At 39.6% G+C, this 15,106-nt stretch overlaps 1 protein-coding gene across 1 annotated transcript; it reads right to left on the minus strand.

Moving 5' to 3' along the window:
• Positions 1-9,403: 9,403 nt before the first annotated feature.
• Positions 9,404-13,136, minus strand: LOC106963671 (fructose-1,6-bisphosphatase 1-like). The gene is made up of 8 exons (XM_015058704.1): positions 12,900-13,136; positions 12,323-12,485; positions 12,143-12,235; positions 10,482-10,622; positions 10,228-10,365; positions 9,993-10,112; positions 9,697-9,886; positions 9,404-9,598 (listed from the first exon to the last, which is right to left on the minus strand). The coding sequence occupies exons 1-7, from the start codon at positions 13,067-13,069 to the stop codon at positions 9,698-9,700; spliced, it is 1,014 nt and encodes a 337-aa protein (XP_014914190.1). The 5' UTR covers positions 13,070-13,136; the 3' UTR covers positions 9,404-9,598; position 9,697.
• Positions 13,137-15,106: the final 1,970 nt, after the last annotated feature.

The following is a 15,106-nucleotide window of genomic DNA, read 5'->3' on the forward strand; positions in this document are numbered from 1 at the left end:
TGATTGGTCCGCTGCGAACTACTGCGAGTCAGTCGTCACCTATTATGGTCTGTGACGCAAGTTACGCACACTGACTGAGATAGATAGATAGATAGATAGATAGATAGATAGATAGATAGATAGATAGATAGATAGATAGATAGATAGATAGATAGAAAACTTGGTAACTCTGACTTTTCCCTTTTCATTATTTGCTGTCTTCAGCCTAAATGAGTCAAATTTGCATTTATAGGAACAAAAACAATTATTTCTACCTAATGTGAACGTTGTTGCATATTCAATGGTGGACTATGGTAAGTTGGTGACACAGCAATGTAATAAACGTCATTGTTGCAGATTTCATGAGAGCTTGGAGGGGGGTGGGGGGGGTTGTGTCTTTCTACAACCGTTTCCTTTACTGCCCATTTTGAACAAGCGAAAACACGCAGAAGCGCCTCCAGGATTTGCTGAAGGGTATTTCCTCCGTCTCAATTAGAGCTCCAACCCCGAGGATTTGTGAAAAGAACAACCAAAGGATGCTGTGTGAACAATCTCCCAGGTTAGCGGCGCTGTAGGTGAAGCCTGCTTGGACCGGTTTGGGTCCTGAGGCCGACAGCAGCAGGACGGAGCACAAGAAACAAACCCCGTCCAGTGATTCGCAAAGAGCCTTTTTCTTCTGACCCTGTCACATCACCAAACTTTTACTTCAAAAGATCCGGCAGCTCTCAGGGGTCTCTGGACCCCAAATACCAATTAGAGAGATTAGAGAGGAGTCAAAACAAGAGCCGAGGAGTTTTCCTAACCTTACCATCCAAACCCCCCTCCCTCCCTCTCCTCTCTCTGCCTCATCCAGCTGGCATTCCATTACAACAAAGTTACTTCAGACTTCATTTGAAACATCAAAGTTGAAAATCGTGAAGGCCTAAATGTCGAAACGGTCGAGCGTTTCTGCTCACTGTTAAAAGCTTGGCCTCAAATCTCTGCTTTTGAGAGAGACTTTCACTATGATCCAGAAAGAAAGAAAGAAAGAAAGAAAGAAAGAAAGAAAGAAAGAAAGAAAGAAAGAAAGAAAGAAAGAAGAAAAAACTGAACACACCCGGCCTTAACATACGTACGTTTTACTTTTAAGGCTGAGTTTATAAAGCACAGCAGAGCCCAAATCCCTCTAGTGTTGGACGGCAGCCAAACAAGAACAACAGCCAGATTGAGTGGAGCCAGCGGCTCTAATGGAGCGCTCCCTGTAACTGTACCTCTTAGACCAGTTCTCATTTACATTCTTCACTTCTACACCACCCATTTACAAATTGTTCCAATTTTAGAGGGGCGGGGGGGGGGGGGGGCTAGGGCACCCCCCCTCCTTTTTTTCTATGCATTTCAAAGTAATAGTTAGATCCATGTGGTTGTTCACGGCGACTCGCTCTCGATGGCGTTTCCAGAAATGGAATGCGGTTCCCCAGAGTTAGATTTTGTAAATACTTATAGAGAGACAGACGTGCTCTTCAGTTCGTCTCCACCGCTGTCAGATGTCATTATACACAAAGCTGCCCTGCCAGAACAATGCGCTGAGCTTTGTATTAAACAGCCTCCAAAGCCTGGAAACAGGCAGAGGGAGAGGAGGGGTGGGGGGCGAGAAGGCAGTAATAAAGAGCTGCCAGGAATTTCCCTTTTTTTTTTTTGCAGACTTTTTTATTTATTTATTTTTTTTTTGTTTTCTTCATTTTATTTTGGCAATCGAAACTGCTCACGTGTCAGTTTTACTCCGTCAGTGAGAAGGAAAGTTGTTGATGGGAAATTTTCTGGAAAAAAAAAAAAGAACCTTTAACCTTTTGTTCTTCTGCGCAGGTACAGAAACAATTACCAGAGCGTCATCGTCTGCATGTGTACCGGGTGCTTAGCGCTCAGAGAAATGCTTCCAGTGACAGATTGCAACATGTGGTTCATAGCTTTGAAAACCAGGTTTTTTTTTTGTTGTTTTTTTGGGGGGGGGGGCGGGGATTTTATGACAGTTGCACGAACAAACATTTTAGCAGCACATGATGTCATTTTTTGTTGCAGTAATTGACAGCAGCTCTTCACCAGTTTTGCATTCTACGTTACTGTTTTATCCCTAAATTCGTTATGTTAGTTTTATCCCGAAGAACTCTGCCTCATAATGACAATGTTTTTAGCAGTTTTTGCCTCTGGCATCAATTACAGAAAACCTGCTAAGTCCAGCGGTAGGGGGCGCTATAGGGCTTGCGGCCTATCGTGTTTCTGAGTTTAAAAAAAAGTTTAATGTTGACAGACATAAAATCAGTAAACAATGCTTAGCCTGGTAGGGGTGCAAGTAAAGTCTGGCAGCCCGCCAGGCTTATATAGTGTACTGGGGGGGAAACCCTGCTAAACTAGCTTGCTATGCCATTTTTGGGAGCATTTCCCATCATTCTTCTCTCCAGATCTTCTCAATTTCATGGAAGACTGGATGAGCAGCGTTGGTAGACAAATATTTTTAGTTCTTTCCAAAAATGTTCAGTTGCATTGGTCCAATAATTGACATTGACAGATTGCTTCTGAAGCCGCTCTTTTGTTGTCTTGGTTGTGCCATTTTCATTTCGGAAGCTGGTTTGTACCCAGTTGTTTCAAGCGGTAGATACTGCGTGTCTCAAATGAGGGCATCCAGTTCAAAAAGGACATTTTCCACTTGCTGGAAGGTTTTCCTGAAGCTTTGGTCTGAGTTTAGAAACCCTCCTGAGCTTGTTAATAATTTACAGCGAGGGCACAAAGTGGCACAAATGTCTGAACTAATCTATCCACGTCTCACTTGTTCAGCTCAGTTTATTCACTCAATTAAACAAATCCCATGATAAACTTACAACACGCCGCGGTAAGTCGCTGTTTGTCATGTTTAAGTTTAAACTTTGGACACTTCGCCACGGCTCTCACCGAAGCTGCCCACTTTTCTATCAAACAGTTCAGCTTCCAGCACAATCCATGTCTTTACCACACTAGAGATGTTTGATTGTGATAAACAGGTTCTGAGTCTATGAGGATCCCCTTTGCAACGGAAAACAACTTTTACTTTGATAAACTGGATATAAGGAGAGAATGGGAATAAAATGCTTTCTTTTTCCTCAACTTGTTTTCAGAAGCTCTAAATAATATGAAATATTTTTCTTCTGGTCGTCACTAATTTGAGTGGTTAATGGCGGCGGATGAAGGAAAAGTGCAGTAGAGTCTGCTCAACCTGCAGCAATAAAACATGTCTGGATGTTTAATGATAAGATAACAGCTGGCGTGTTCCTCCAAATGTATGTTCACAGTGTGACAGATAATGAGGAATCCCACCGAGTCTGAGGGTACAGAAGGAGGGAAGCTGCAGCAGCGCTGAAGAAGCAGGACCTCAAACGCAGACGGTAATTTTAGTTTCGTTTGAAACATGAACTCTCCTCGTCAGACACTTATCCTTTCAAGAAGAAATGACTGCTCAGGGACGGATATGTCACCGCATGCATGTCAACACAGAGAAGCCTTTGTTCACAGCTCGGAGAAAGAAAATTACCGCCCAACATCCGAGAGCCGAACAGAAAGAGGGGGCAGTATATGTTTCAGGGCTTCTCGTGATTTGTAAGCGCTTTAATCAGAAACAGGCCTAATCAAGCTGCTCTAATTTTTTTGTTGTTGTTTGTTTCTGTTGCTCTTTTCGCTTACAAGTCGTTTTGTGACTTGTAAAACTAAGAGCGGTTCTTCCGGGGAAATGGATATGGCTGCTGCGAACATTAAAACATCTTAGCCTGGACGGGAACCAGAAGAACTAAAACGAATACTGTGGACAAGTTGAACAAGATCCTGTTTAGGTTTAGCTTCGCTCAGAAACTAGCAGCAACTCATATTAGCTTTTTTCTGAAAAGCAAACAGAAATATTGGACCAGAGTTCCCAAATGTTTCTGTTTGGGAATCGCGTTTTCATGACTTTGTGTTTTCATTTGAAGAAAAAAACGGAACGACATTATTTCTTTCACAAGACGAGATGTGCCTGAATCGCAACAGCTTCTAATAAAGAAAAGCAAAACCGAACCAAGAAACTCATCAATATGTTATGTTTAATCCCAATAACAAATAAAGACAAACAAAAGGACTCGCGTATATTATTTTTTGAGCATTTCTGTCTATTTTAAATATGTGCTTCATCTTTTGTACTGGCTTACGTTTTTAATTTTCCGTTCTAACACTAACGAATAGGTTTACAGCAGATTTAGGGGTCCAACGTCGCACCAAGAAGTTTTAGTATCTTTTCAAGATTTACATTATCATTGCAGATTTTTGCTTTTGTATTTTTTGCTTTGTCGTTCAAATGACACAAATTTGGTTTTATCCAAGTTTGATAAGTTCATTCGTATCAAAATGTTTATTTATTTAATGCCTCTCCTCTGTGGTCGCCTCCAAAACCAGCTGCAAATCCATCCCAGAACAAAAAAAGCAAACAGTCGTAATCGTCCAACAAAACAAATGTGAATTCATTTGATGCTCAATGATTTACATCTTAAACACTTTCAGGCCTAAAGCTGAGCTGTGAGGAACCCCTCACACCGTATACCTGAGGCTCAGCGTTGACTCATTTGTCTGTTAGTCAGCATCTCCACATGCAGATGGATCGCTGTATGATGCTTTCCCTGATATTTTCCAGAGTAACACTACTTGGCATTTTAAATAGGAAATATGTGTTACCAAAAAAAAAAAAAAACACCGTGCAGCAGACATGTTCAAAAAGGACGGTGCCGTAAGTAATTCACAAAACTCATTACTCAGAGTGTTGACCCCGATACAACACTCTTTAAAAAGAAAAAACGAAATCCAACCATAAATAAGTAAAACATATCGAAGAGCATCATTTGATATCCCATATTTTAGTTGACATGGGAGAAGCCTGTAGTTTAATGGCTAGCCTGTCTTCAGAGATGGTAACCACATATATGCATTTATCCAAACATGTGCTGCCTCAGGCCAAAGCTCTGGCTGCGACAGGGACAGCGAGTCTCAGAGCTGAAGTTCATGCTGGCAGGCAGTGGGCGGCAGTTTGGGGAGATAAATGTGTTTTTTTTTTTAAAGGGCATGGGAAAGGAAAGGAAAAGAGTTACTAAAACTGAATTAGTTCAATTTTGACAATGAAGTCAACAGAAACAGAAAAGTGACAACTTGGAGCTTGAAAGTGTAGCTTAAAAAAAAATCATTTTCGTATAAAAAGAAACATACAGTCTCAGCTTTTCATTTCTTGCTGAATCCCAGTCTTCAAGAAAACATTCAAATGTCATCTCACGTTGAGTTTTTTCATGATAAAGGTCATGTGGGAGCAGGAAACCGCTCTACATATTCTCAGTGCAAGACAGATTTACGTCCAGATTTTTGGACGCGCGTGGAGATTTAACGTAAGCATTTCGAAATATTTGAAATTCCTTCTCAGTCGGATCAAACAAATCCACCAGTTTGGGTTCAAGTATGAGACACTGACATCACGCTGCATTCAAACATGGATTGTCTTTTGTCAAAATACTTAATAGGATCGTGTCTTTTTTTTTTCCCGATTTTCTCGTTTCCCCGATGTATTTTTCTGCCATAAAGACGAGTTATGTGACAACAGGTACAGACGTGGATACTTTCTGGCTGAAAGGTTACGGAAATATTTAGATTAGCAGTTAGCTCGGCGTCTGGGTGGTCCGGGAGGACCAGAGTTTACGTCTTAGTCAAATAAAAGGTTTCAGGGTCTGTGTTGTGTCACGGTGCGGCTCTGTCAAACAAAAGAAAACCAGATCTAAAATGCAGAATCATAACGTTCGCTTCAGATGAGTAACTTAAGAAAACAGAGTTATTGACACGAGAGCTAGGCGGGTTTCTGAAGAGGCCGCAGAGAACGAATGTTTAGGTGAAAATTAGTCAGCGCTGCTCTTTCCAACCAGACAAAGAGATACAGAAAGCAGCGTGCGTTCTTCATCGTAAAGAGCTAAAGTTCAGTAGGTTTGGATGGAGAGCGTCAGAAGCAGAAGTTTTCAAAAACTTGCCACAAATTCTCAATTGGATTTCATTTTCGACTTTGACTAGGTCAGAGAAACTTCGCTCAAAAGGTCGTCATCTCAGGACTTGTGAAGCATTGCCTTCACAGCATGATGCTGCCACTACTGTCTGGTTTACATGCAGGAAAAAAAAAGTTCAGTTTTGGTTTTGTTTGACCCTTAGTGTTTCATGAGATTAGATCAGGTCACTATTTTGTTGCCTGACATGGATTTGAACGTTTTTTTTCTTTCTGATCTGTCTGCTGTCCATTTTCATGTGTTTCTTCAGTAATTTCCTCTAACAAATCTCTGAGGCATTCATTACAAAAAAAAAAAAAAATAGATGAGATTTAAAAGTTGACTTTTCACTAATCAGTCACCCCAGTGACTATGAAGGTTTTTATTTTGTAAAACCTTGTGAATGTCTTTGCATCACTTCCCTTCAAACCAGTTGTTTTTTTCCCCCCCACTTTTCAATGAGGACTTCCTGTGGTAGTTCATTACAAATCCCAGCAAAAGACTCTGAAGGCTCAAACATTGCAAAATGAGGGAAAAGATTAGTCTTTGTAAATATTTAGAAAGGATGAGCTTTTGGAAGGGTCAGAACACTGAGCAGCGTCTAAAGTCGCGTGCTTTGTTTTAGAACATTGTCGTTTTGTTGGTTCCTACTTGCAGACATATTATATTTTGGCATCATCACTACTGAGTGTCAAGTAACAAAAAAAAAGAGAGAGAGAGAGAGAGAGAGAAGAACGGTGGTATTGGCTGCTGGTGTTGCAGAGGGACGCCGTCAGCCTTGCAGACACGGCACAGACGCTCCTCCGTTACGCTCTTCATCAGAGTGTAAAGCAAACAGAGCCTGTTGGGACACGGGCTGAGCATCAGTCAGACAGTATGGGAATACGAAGTGAAATGACAGGTACTGACATGACGCTGACCGGGGCCAGTGTTGCTTTGGCGAGATTCACCGGGAAATTTGCAATTACAGTAAAGTTATTGCACACAAAGCTACCAGAAAACTCCAAAGAAAATAATGAAATAAGATGCTAACAGCTGAAACACTGGCCAACTCGAGTCTTGGTTTAAATATTGTGACGGTGACTCTTGGTGATTTTGTTGTGCTGTTTGTTGATTGTTTGGTGTTCTCAACGTAATTGGTTATTGCATTATGTTCCCAGTCGTGTAATTCACTTTGAACTGTTGCTGAAATGTTCTGTTCAAACAAACCCGACTCGACTCGACTCGACGTTTTTATAGACGCATCTATATTCAAACCAGATACTTTCTCTTATACATAAAGAGGAAAAAAAAACATATTTTTCTAATTATCCAACATTAAATGAGACTGAGCTGTTTTCTGTTTCGGTCAGTACGGCTGAAGTTATTTCAACTAAAGTTTTACTGAGTAAAATGACGTTATTTTTTGTTTTTCTTTTACATGCAGTTAAATCACTTGACTCTTCAGACTTAAAAAAATGACAAGCCATCAATTTGTGGTCATTTCTTCATATGTCCTAATTTTTACGCTTGATCATGTGTAAATAACTGATTTATATTTAATAAAAGCCCTATTGGAGTTGAAGTCTAAATCAAGGCTTTAGATTTATTTCATTTTTCCCCCTAAAAAAACACAATCAGGTGATTATTCTTCATGCTCCGTGACATAAAAGCACACGCAAGCAGGCCACAGTCAGTAGCAAGGGAAAAGCAAACTTGTCTTTCGCTTCTCTTGTAAATATAAATATTGACTCCACACCCTATAATCATACAGAGTCTGAGGGAAATTGAAATAAACAAGGGTGTCTGAAATGTCAGTGTCAGTCCGTGTGTGTGTGTGTGTGTGTGCGTGTGCGTGTGTGCGTCTCCTGGGCGATGCAGCTCCAAAGCGCTGACACTGACAAAGATGATTGAAAAAAAGAAATAAAAAAATGGAAGTGGCTTCGTTTTCAATGGAAGGGGGCAGAGGGAGGGAAAAAAAAAAGGACTTCTTTCACTGGAGCTGCATTAATTATTCTGTAGTCTGCGTGTCTCCATAAACACATGGTTCTTTCAGAGCTGTGCAGCTTCCTGTCTCCAATTAACAGTGGACATGTATGTTCAACTGACAAACTCCCACATGAGTCATTCTGCTTAATGTCACCAGAGGAATAAAAAGAAGGATTAGGTTGTTTTTGCATTTCGGTGTAATTTCCAGTCATTAATGTGTTTTATGTGGAAAAAACCTATCAGATGGATTTTTTTTTTCCCCCTATTTTTGGAAGCTAAAAGTGCAGCATGCTGCACAGCAAAGTCTGCATCTGTAGGCTTTGTTGTTCTACACTCCATAAATCAGCTCGATTGATTAAAGGGGTCTTTTGAGTCAACACTGAGTTTTGTGTTGTTGTTTATCCGGGTAGGTCTTTTATGACTCATCATCGGTCTCATGGCAACGGCTCGGAAATGTTTTTATTTTCAAGAGCTCATCGGGCTCTGTTTCTAGTTTCTCAAAGTCATTAGTGGTGGGAAGTGTGAAGCTGGAAATATATATATATATATATATATATATATATATATATATATATATATATATATATATATATATATATATATATATATATATATATATAGAACTCATGCCACAGAAATGTAAAACTTTAGTTTGAAAAATAAAAACATTAAGGTTTTATTTTGGTATTTATGTGGATTATCTCATGTCAGAATTTTGATTCATCTGCACAAATTGTTCTATATCTGCCATTAGAGTGATGAGATGTAGTTCAGATGTTAGTTTTTAATGAAGAAAAAAGAAGATAAACAAAGAAAACAAATTTGTTGTCGTAGCATAAATAAGTGTTCTACTATTTTGTTGACAAAAAAAAAGTTTTTTTGATTTTGAGTTATGAAAAACATTATGACTGACATCTCCAAATACTACCTATCCATCACCGGACTCTTTCCCCACAGGCAAAAAGTTGAGGTATATCATACATATTTTTATACAAATTTCATACAAATTGCATTTTTTGCTGCAAGAATTTTGTGAGACCATATTTATTTTACATCATAGCACAACAACAGGTTTATGTCGGAGAAAATTAGTGTTCACTTCTGTGGAGAGGAGCAGATCTTTCCCTGTGACGATCACCAAACCACATTTTCAAGTACCTGTTGTTTTTTTCTTGTTTTTTTTTTTTTTACGGTATGTAAACATGCATTAACATTTGTTTTTCCCTCAACAAAAATCTGAGTGTTCTCAAACATACAGTGACTTACAGGCGTATTCTTACAGCTTGAATTTTTTCACATTTATTCACAGTACAACTACAAATTTGAATGTATTCTGTTAGGACGGATTGAAGGGACTGTAAACGGATAACTTGTCGTTACACAACGTTCAGTACAAAGAAGCTACGCATAGGAAACTCGGTGATACGTGATTGTTTTATTTAAAAAATACAGGGTAGCTTTTCTGAGAACAGCAAACTGCAACACCAGAGGGAAGGGTTTGGTTTCTTTATCAGTGCAGCCCAGTGATTGGGTAATAACAAAACAGATGTTTTGCATCTTGGTTGTTTTTTTTATCAGCCTTGACATGAGTTACGACCACTGGAGGGAACCTGACAAAGAACAGAGAGGCAAAGAAATTTGAGCAACGTGACGGTGTTCTCGTTGATGTCTGCTCTGTGGTTTTATGAGTTAGTAAAGGAGTGAGTACCTCATTTGTTATGCTTCTTGTAGATGGAAAGATACTCTTCCACATCGTCGGGGGATCCCAAGACGACAGGGACTCTCTGGTGGATGTTGGTGGGCTGGATGTCCAGAACGTTCTCTGACCCAGTGGTGGCCTTGCCTCCTGCCTGCTCCATGATGAAGGCCATGGGGTTGCATTCATACAGCAGCCTCAGCTGACCGAACAAGACGAGACGATTGGTTTTGCTTGGGTTTTTAAATAGATTTAACAAGGATTACCCGAAGAAGATTGTTTTGCTGTCATAGTCTCTGATTCCTCACCTTGCCCTTTGGACTCTTGACGTTGGCAGGGTATAAGAAGATCCCGCCGTACACCAGCGTTCGATGAACATCTGCCACCATCGAGCCAATATATCTGCTGCCGTACGGTGCAGAACTGTCCTGGATACAAGATTCACAGAGTTCAAACTTTGTATACGTTACAAATATAAATATATCTCATCGGTTTATGATTACCAGAGTCTCATTGGGTGTGCTGTGCTTGCATTGGCTTTACCTCTGGGTGTTTCTTCTTGTGAAGGTACTCCGTCACGTCCGGATAAAAATGCTGTGCATACCCTTCGTTCAAACTGTAGATTTTACCCTTCTTCTTGATCTTCACGTCTCGGTCTACCAAAATGAACTCGCCGATTGCCTGGAGAGAAGCATTGTTAAAAATAACGTTTTAGCGTTGGATGCAATCGTCCAATCTTTGTCCAAGCCGGAGGAAGTTGAGGAACAGCAAGGAAGTGGTAAAATCTCCGGTCTTACGGGGTCCAGCATGAAGCCGTTCACGCCCTGCCCACTGGAGATGACCATCATGGTGGCGCTGCCGTACAGAGCGTAACCAGCTGCTACGATGTTTCTGCCGGGCTGCAGGGCGTCTTGCTCACATGGCTCGCCAGCTGTGGTCTGTGGAAAATGGGGGGTAATTTTCAGAAAATGGAGTCGAGACGTGGGAAAACCAACACAACTTAGTGAACACGTTTGTTGTTCTGGACATTTCTGCAAGTTTCGGCTTTCGTTTCATTTTTCCGAGGCAAATTTCAAAGGCTGACGGGATGTAAAATCATTAGTTTCAAGTTAGGTAGTCAAGCCTCATTCCTATAAACTGAAGGCTCCGTCAACCTTGTGTGTAAAATCGCCACAGTTATGTTGCTGTTATGTACTTCATTTAATTCTGTGTTTTAATTACCTGTTAAGTCAAAACATAGATCTGTGAAACAACACATCAAACCCAAATTAATCGAGTTTCAGGTTCGAAAATCAGTGGAATTAGCTAAGTAACATCCTCCGTGACACTGTTAGTTAGCACTACAAAGTAATAAGAACATATTTATCTGCATTTTGTGCTCTTAGGATATCTATAATTGTTAATCAGGACCATAAACAGACATAAGAGTTAGAAAAGCATGTGAACCGTTTTGTTCCTGGGGCTATAAATGGACTTTATATGAAAATTTACCGCATAGTGAACAAGAAAAAAAGAACATAAAATCTGTTTAAATGACCATTTGTTTTTGTTTTCATCCAGCTTCAGTTATTTTTCTTTTTTATTTGACTCAAACTCTACAAGGCAACAAGTGGGTCACTACTGTTAATGAAATGACACAGCACAAGGCTATGAAGTCCTAAACTGAATTGTTTAACATTCCCATAACATCATATACTCCCAAGAAATAGCAATATTCTACAGGTGAATGATGAAATCTATGTTACATGTAGGCGAAAAGACATCAATATCTTCAATGCATTCATGTTTTTTTTTTCTTATTTCCATATGGTTTTCATTTTTTTTTACATATAAAAATCGGATAAGCGTTGCATGCATTTGTATTCTCTCCCCTTTTCTTTAATGGCCCTTAAAAATCCAGTTTGCCGTAAGAAGTCACTGAATTAGCAAGCAGTCTATTAGTGTTCACAAATGTTCTCCATCAAATCTCCGAGGCCTGGCTTCACAGAATGGTAACATTTATACCGAGATAAAATTACACACAGCAGGACTGCTGGACAAGATGACGTCTAAAGGCAATTCTAAATGAATAAGCAATATAATTTTCTTTTCGCCTCACAGTTGTGCACCAGTTTGTGTTGACCTGTCAGTTAAAAAATGCCAATGATCCTCACTGATGTTTGAGGTTGTAATATTTACTGTATGTCGATGGTTTTATAGTTCTTTGGGAAAGAATAACAGCAATAACTGAACTGTTTACCTTATTCTACCACAAGGAGGCGCTAGAAGACAACAAACAGTATTTGGAGGGTCCATGTGTTCCGGCTGTGTGCAAGCATCGATTGCTGTTTTTAGATGCAAGCGTGTCTAAAACATGTCTTTTAAAAAAGACCCGCAACTGCATTTTTTGTGCATCTTTTTGCAAACTATAATGACGTAATGTATTTCCACGAATTTCTAATTAAACAGAGTCACTCACCTTTCTGTAGATGGCAAAGATTGTCCCAATGGAGACAAGACAGTCGATGTTGGAAGATCCATCCAGTGGGTCAAAGCAGACGATGTACTTTCCCTTCATAAAGACAGGAAAAACTGTTATTATCATTATTAAGAGGAGGTAAAAGAAATCTTCTGACAAACATAATAACTGCACGCATACTCTCTTATCTGGCTCCACTATGATGGCTTTCTCATCTTCCTCCGAGACCAGGACGCAGGAGGTGAAGGACGACTTGATCATGTTGATCACCAGGTCGTTGGACAGGACGTCCAACTTCTTCACCTGGTCGCCCGTCACGTTGGTGCTTCCAGCGATCCCATATCTGCACACGGAGGAAAAAGGCGTTATCTTTACAGCGAAAGCTGAATTTTGATTGATTGACTTTTTGATTGATTGTGATGTAATGATGGAAACGAAGCAAAAACAAAAATATTCTGCAGTAACGAGTTAAGCTGGTCCATTATGTCCTCAACCTCTGGACTCAGTGGTTGTGTACAGCATGTTTAGAGTTTGAACTCGTCCCCTGACCAAAGGTACACCGCATGCTGATTTTCATGTTGAACCTCCTATCAGGGAAAACTAAAACAATGTCTAAATATGCTCTCATATTGACTAAAATTGGTTCATTGGACAGATAACTGCAATTTATATTGCAAAACTGTAAGAGTTTATGAGAAATGAATGCACATTTTTGCAATACTTTATTGCTTTGAATAAAATATTGAGTGCTACTCACAGGTTAGCAATCCCAGCCTTCCTGACTGCAGAGGAAATAGCTTTGACAGCTGTGCAGATGGAGTTCAGGAGGGTTGTCAGCTCTCCCGTTCCTTGGGCCTTCCTGCCTTCCTCCAGTACAAACCTGGTGAGGGTCACCACGTTGGTGTCAAAAGCTCCTCTATCGGACATCCTGTTGGCTTCCTGGGACCTAATGCTGAAAGGAGCCGAGGAAAGAGTGTGTCCAGCGTTAAAAGTGGACTCTAGAGCAAAGATAGAAGATGTTAGAGGGGCGTGCAGATCTTCCAGCCAGTCACAGTGTTGATTTCGTCAACACTGTGACTGTGTGTCTGAAAGAGCAAAGTCCAAAGATAGTGGACGTGTTTTTTTGTTGTTGTTGTTTTTTTAAGCAGCTCTTGCAGATATTGAACAGTTAAAAAAGTGTTTTGCCAATATAGTATACATTTAGATTCAAACTATTTAAGTTGAAGTGATATATTTTGACAGTAACTGAATGCATACCCACAGGCATCCCAAAGTCAGCACTTTTCTCAATCATCCTTGCAAACTGCTTAATGTTGCTTTTCACAGCATGATCCCGAAAAAGTCTAAAGTTCGAGGTGCATTTGGGTAAGAATGGTTTCTCTGTGTGCAGATTATCGGCTTACTGAACCGTCTATTCGCAATGAATAGATAAAATGGAGCAAGAGTATGTCATTTGCATAGATCATAAGATTATTCGGGTATAAGTCTTATCACAAAGCAGACTGGGAATCTGCTTCACAACACAAAACTTACATTGAACTTTGAACTAAAGACGACCTCAGAAACGCTACCATGAGGTAATGAATGACTGGTCTTTTCAGGATCTAGTTGAAAGTGAATGTGTAGATGGGATTTTAATACATTTAACAAGCAAAATAAATAAATGTAAATCAATCTTAAAAAAAAGAAAAATAAAAGCAGGATAAATTTTAAAGCTGGTAAAATTAGCAATTTGAAGAAAAAAACAACAACAACAAAACGCCATACTTACATGCTAAAAACCTTCTATAGTTGTATTTCCAAAACTTGTCCACACGATGTCGCTGTTCATCGTGGAACGTAACTGTGCTACAGGTGAATAAATGGGGTGTAAATAAATAAAAAAATAATATTTATATGATATACTATATACTACTATAATTATTATAATTATTATTATTGCTGTTGTTGTTTATTTACTTGTTTACGCTGGGCACTTCAGTAAATTTCAATAATATTTAAAAGTCCTTTGAGTTTAGTCATTCAATTCACGAAAGGAAACACACCTTATATTAATTAGTCAGACTGGTGCGTTCAAACTATTAATTTAAAAAAAAAATCGATCGTTTTCTTACAGCTAATAAAAACACATTCGTTTATTTTTACACAAATGAAAACTCTGCACCTTGATTTAAAATATGCTTAATACCTGTTTAATAATTGTTATCTTCCAAGGTGCTCTTAATCTGACAAACGAGCGTCATCAACGATGTATTTTCTAATCAGACTAGAAGATTAACATGGAATTGAATTTTATTTTCGGGAGTTTTAATTTTCCCATCGTAAAGATGACCACATCGTCTCACAACAGAGCTATAAAGATAACACATGCTTTGTAATCAACGATGAGAACAGAACTGATGAATATTTCACTACGACCATCGCTCGTCACATGAAATGCTTCCCTGCCAGCAGCGCCTTGTCGTCTGCGCAGGCGCAGTGACGGACCTAACCAGTTGGGGAGAAAACTTTGCTAAGGTGAGGGTTAATGGGCAAAAACATCGGTGACAAGACGAAATGCGACACCGTAGGGGTAGCCTCCGCACACTGACGGCGCTGTTTGACTTTTCTCGAGTATTGAGTTAATTAAAAACTAGAGTTTTATGGTCTGCATCACACTAATGAGCCGCGAGCTTCTGTTCTGTGCTCCTGCTGCTACGCAGGTGAGTTTTAAAGGTACCAAGCTTCACTGAGAACTCAAGTTTTAAGTGGTTGCCCATCCGTGGTGTAAACCTGGTGTGTTTGTCATAACTTAACCATGCTAGTAGTTCATAATGGCTACAAGGCATCAGGTTTATTCAGTATTCATCCTTTATAACCTTACAAGAGAGAGGGTTTATTATACTTTCAAACGTTATTGTTAGACTTCTGCCTTCACTGGCTGAAGTGGAGGCTCCTTTAAAAAGTTTCTCAACTAGCAGAGAA

This window comes from Poecilia latipinna, unplaced genomic scaffold (genome assembly GCF_001443285.1).
Source record: "Poecilia latipinna isolate Pla-1442-1.1 unplaced genomic scaffold, P_latipinna-1.0 Scaffold1567, whole genome shotgun sequence".
NCBI classification, from domain to species: Eukaryota; Metazoa; Chordata; class Actinopteri; order Cyprinodontiformes; family Poeciliidae; genus Poecilia; species Poecilia latipinna.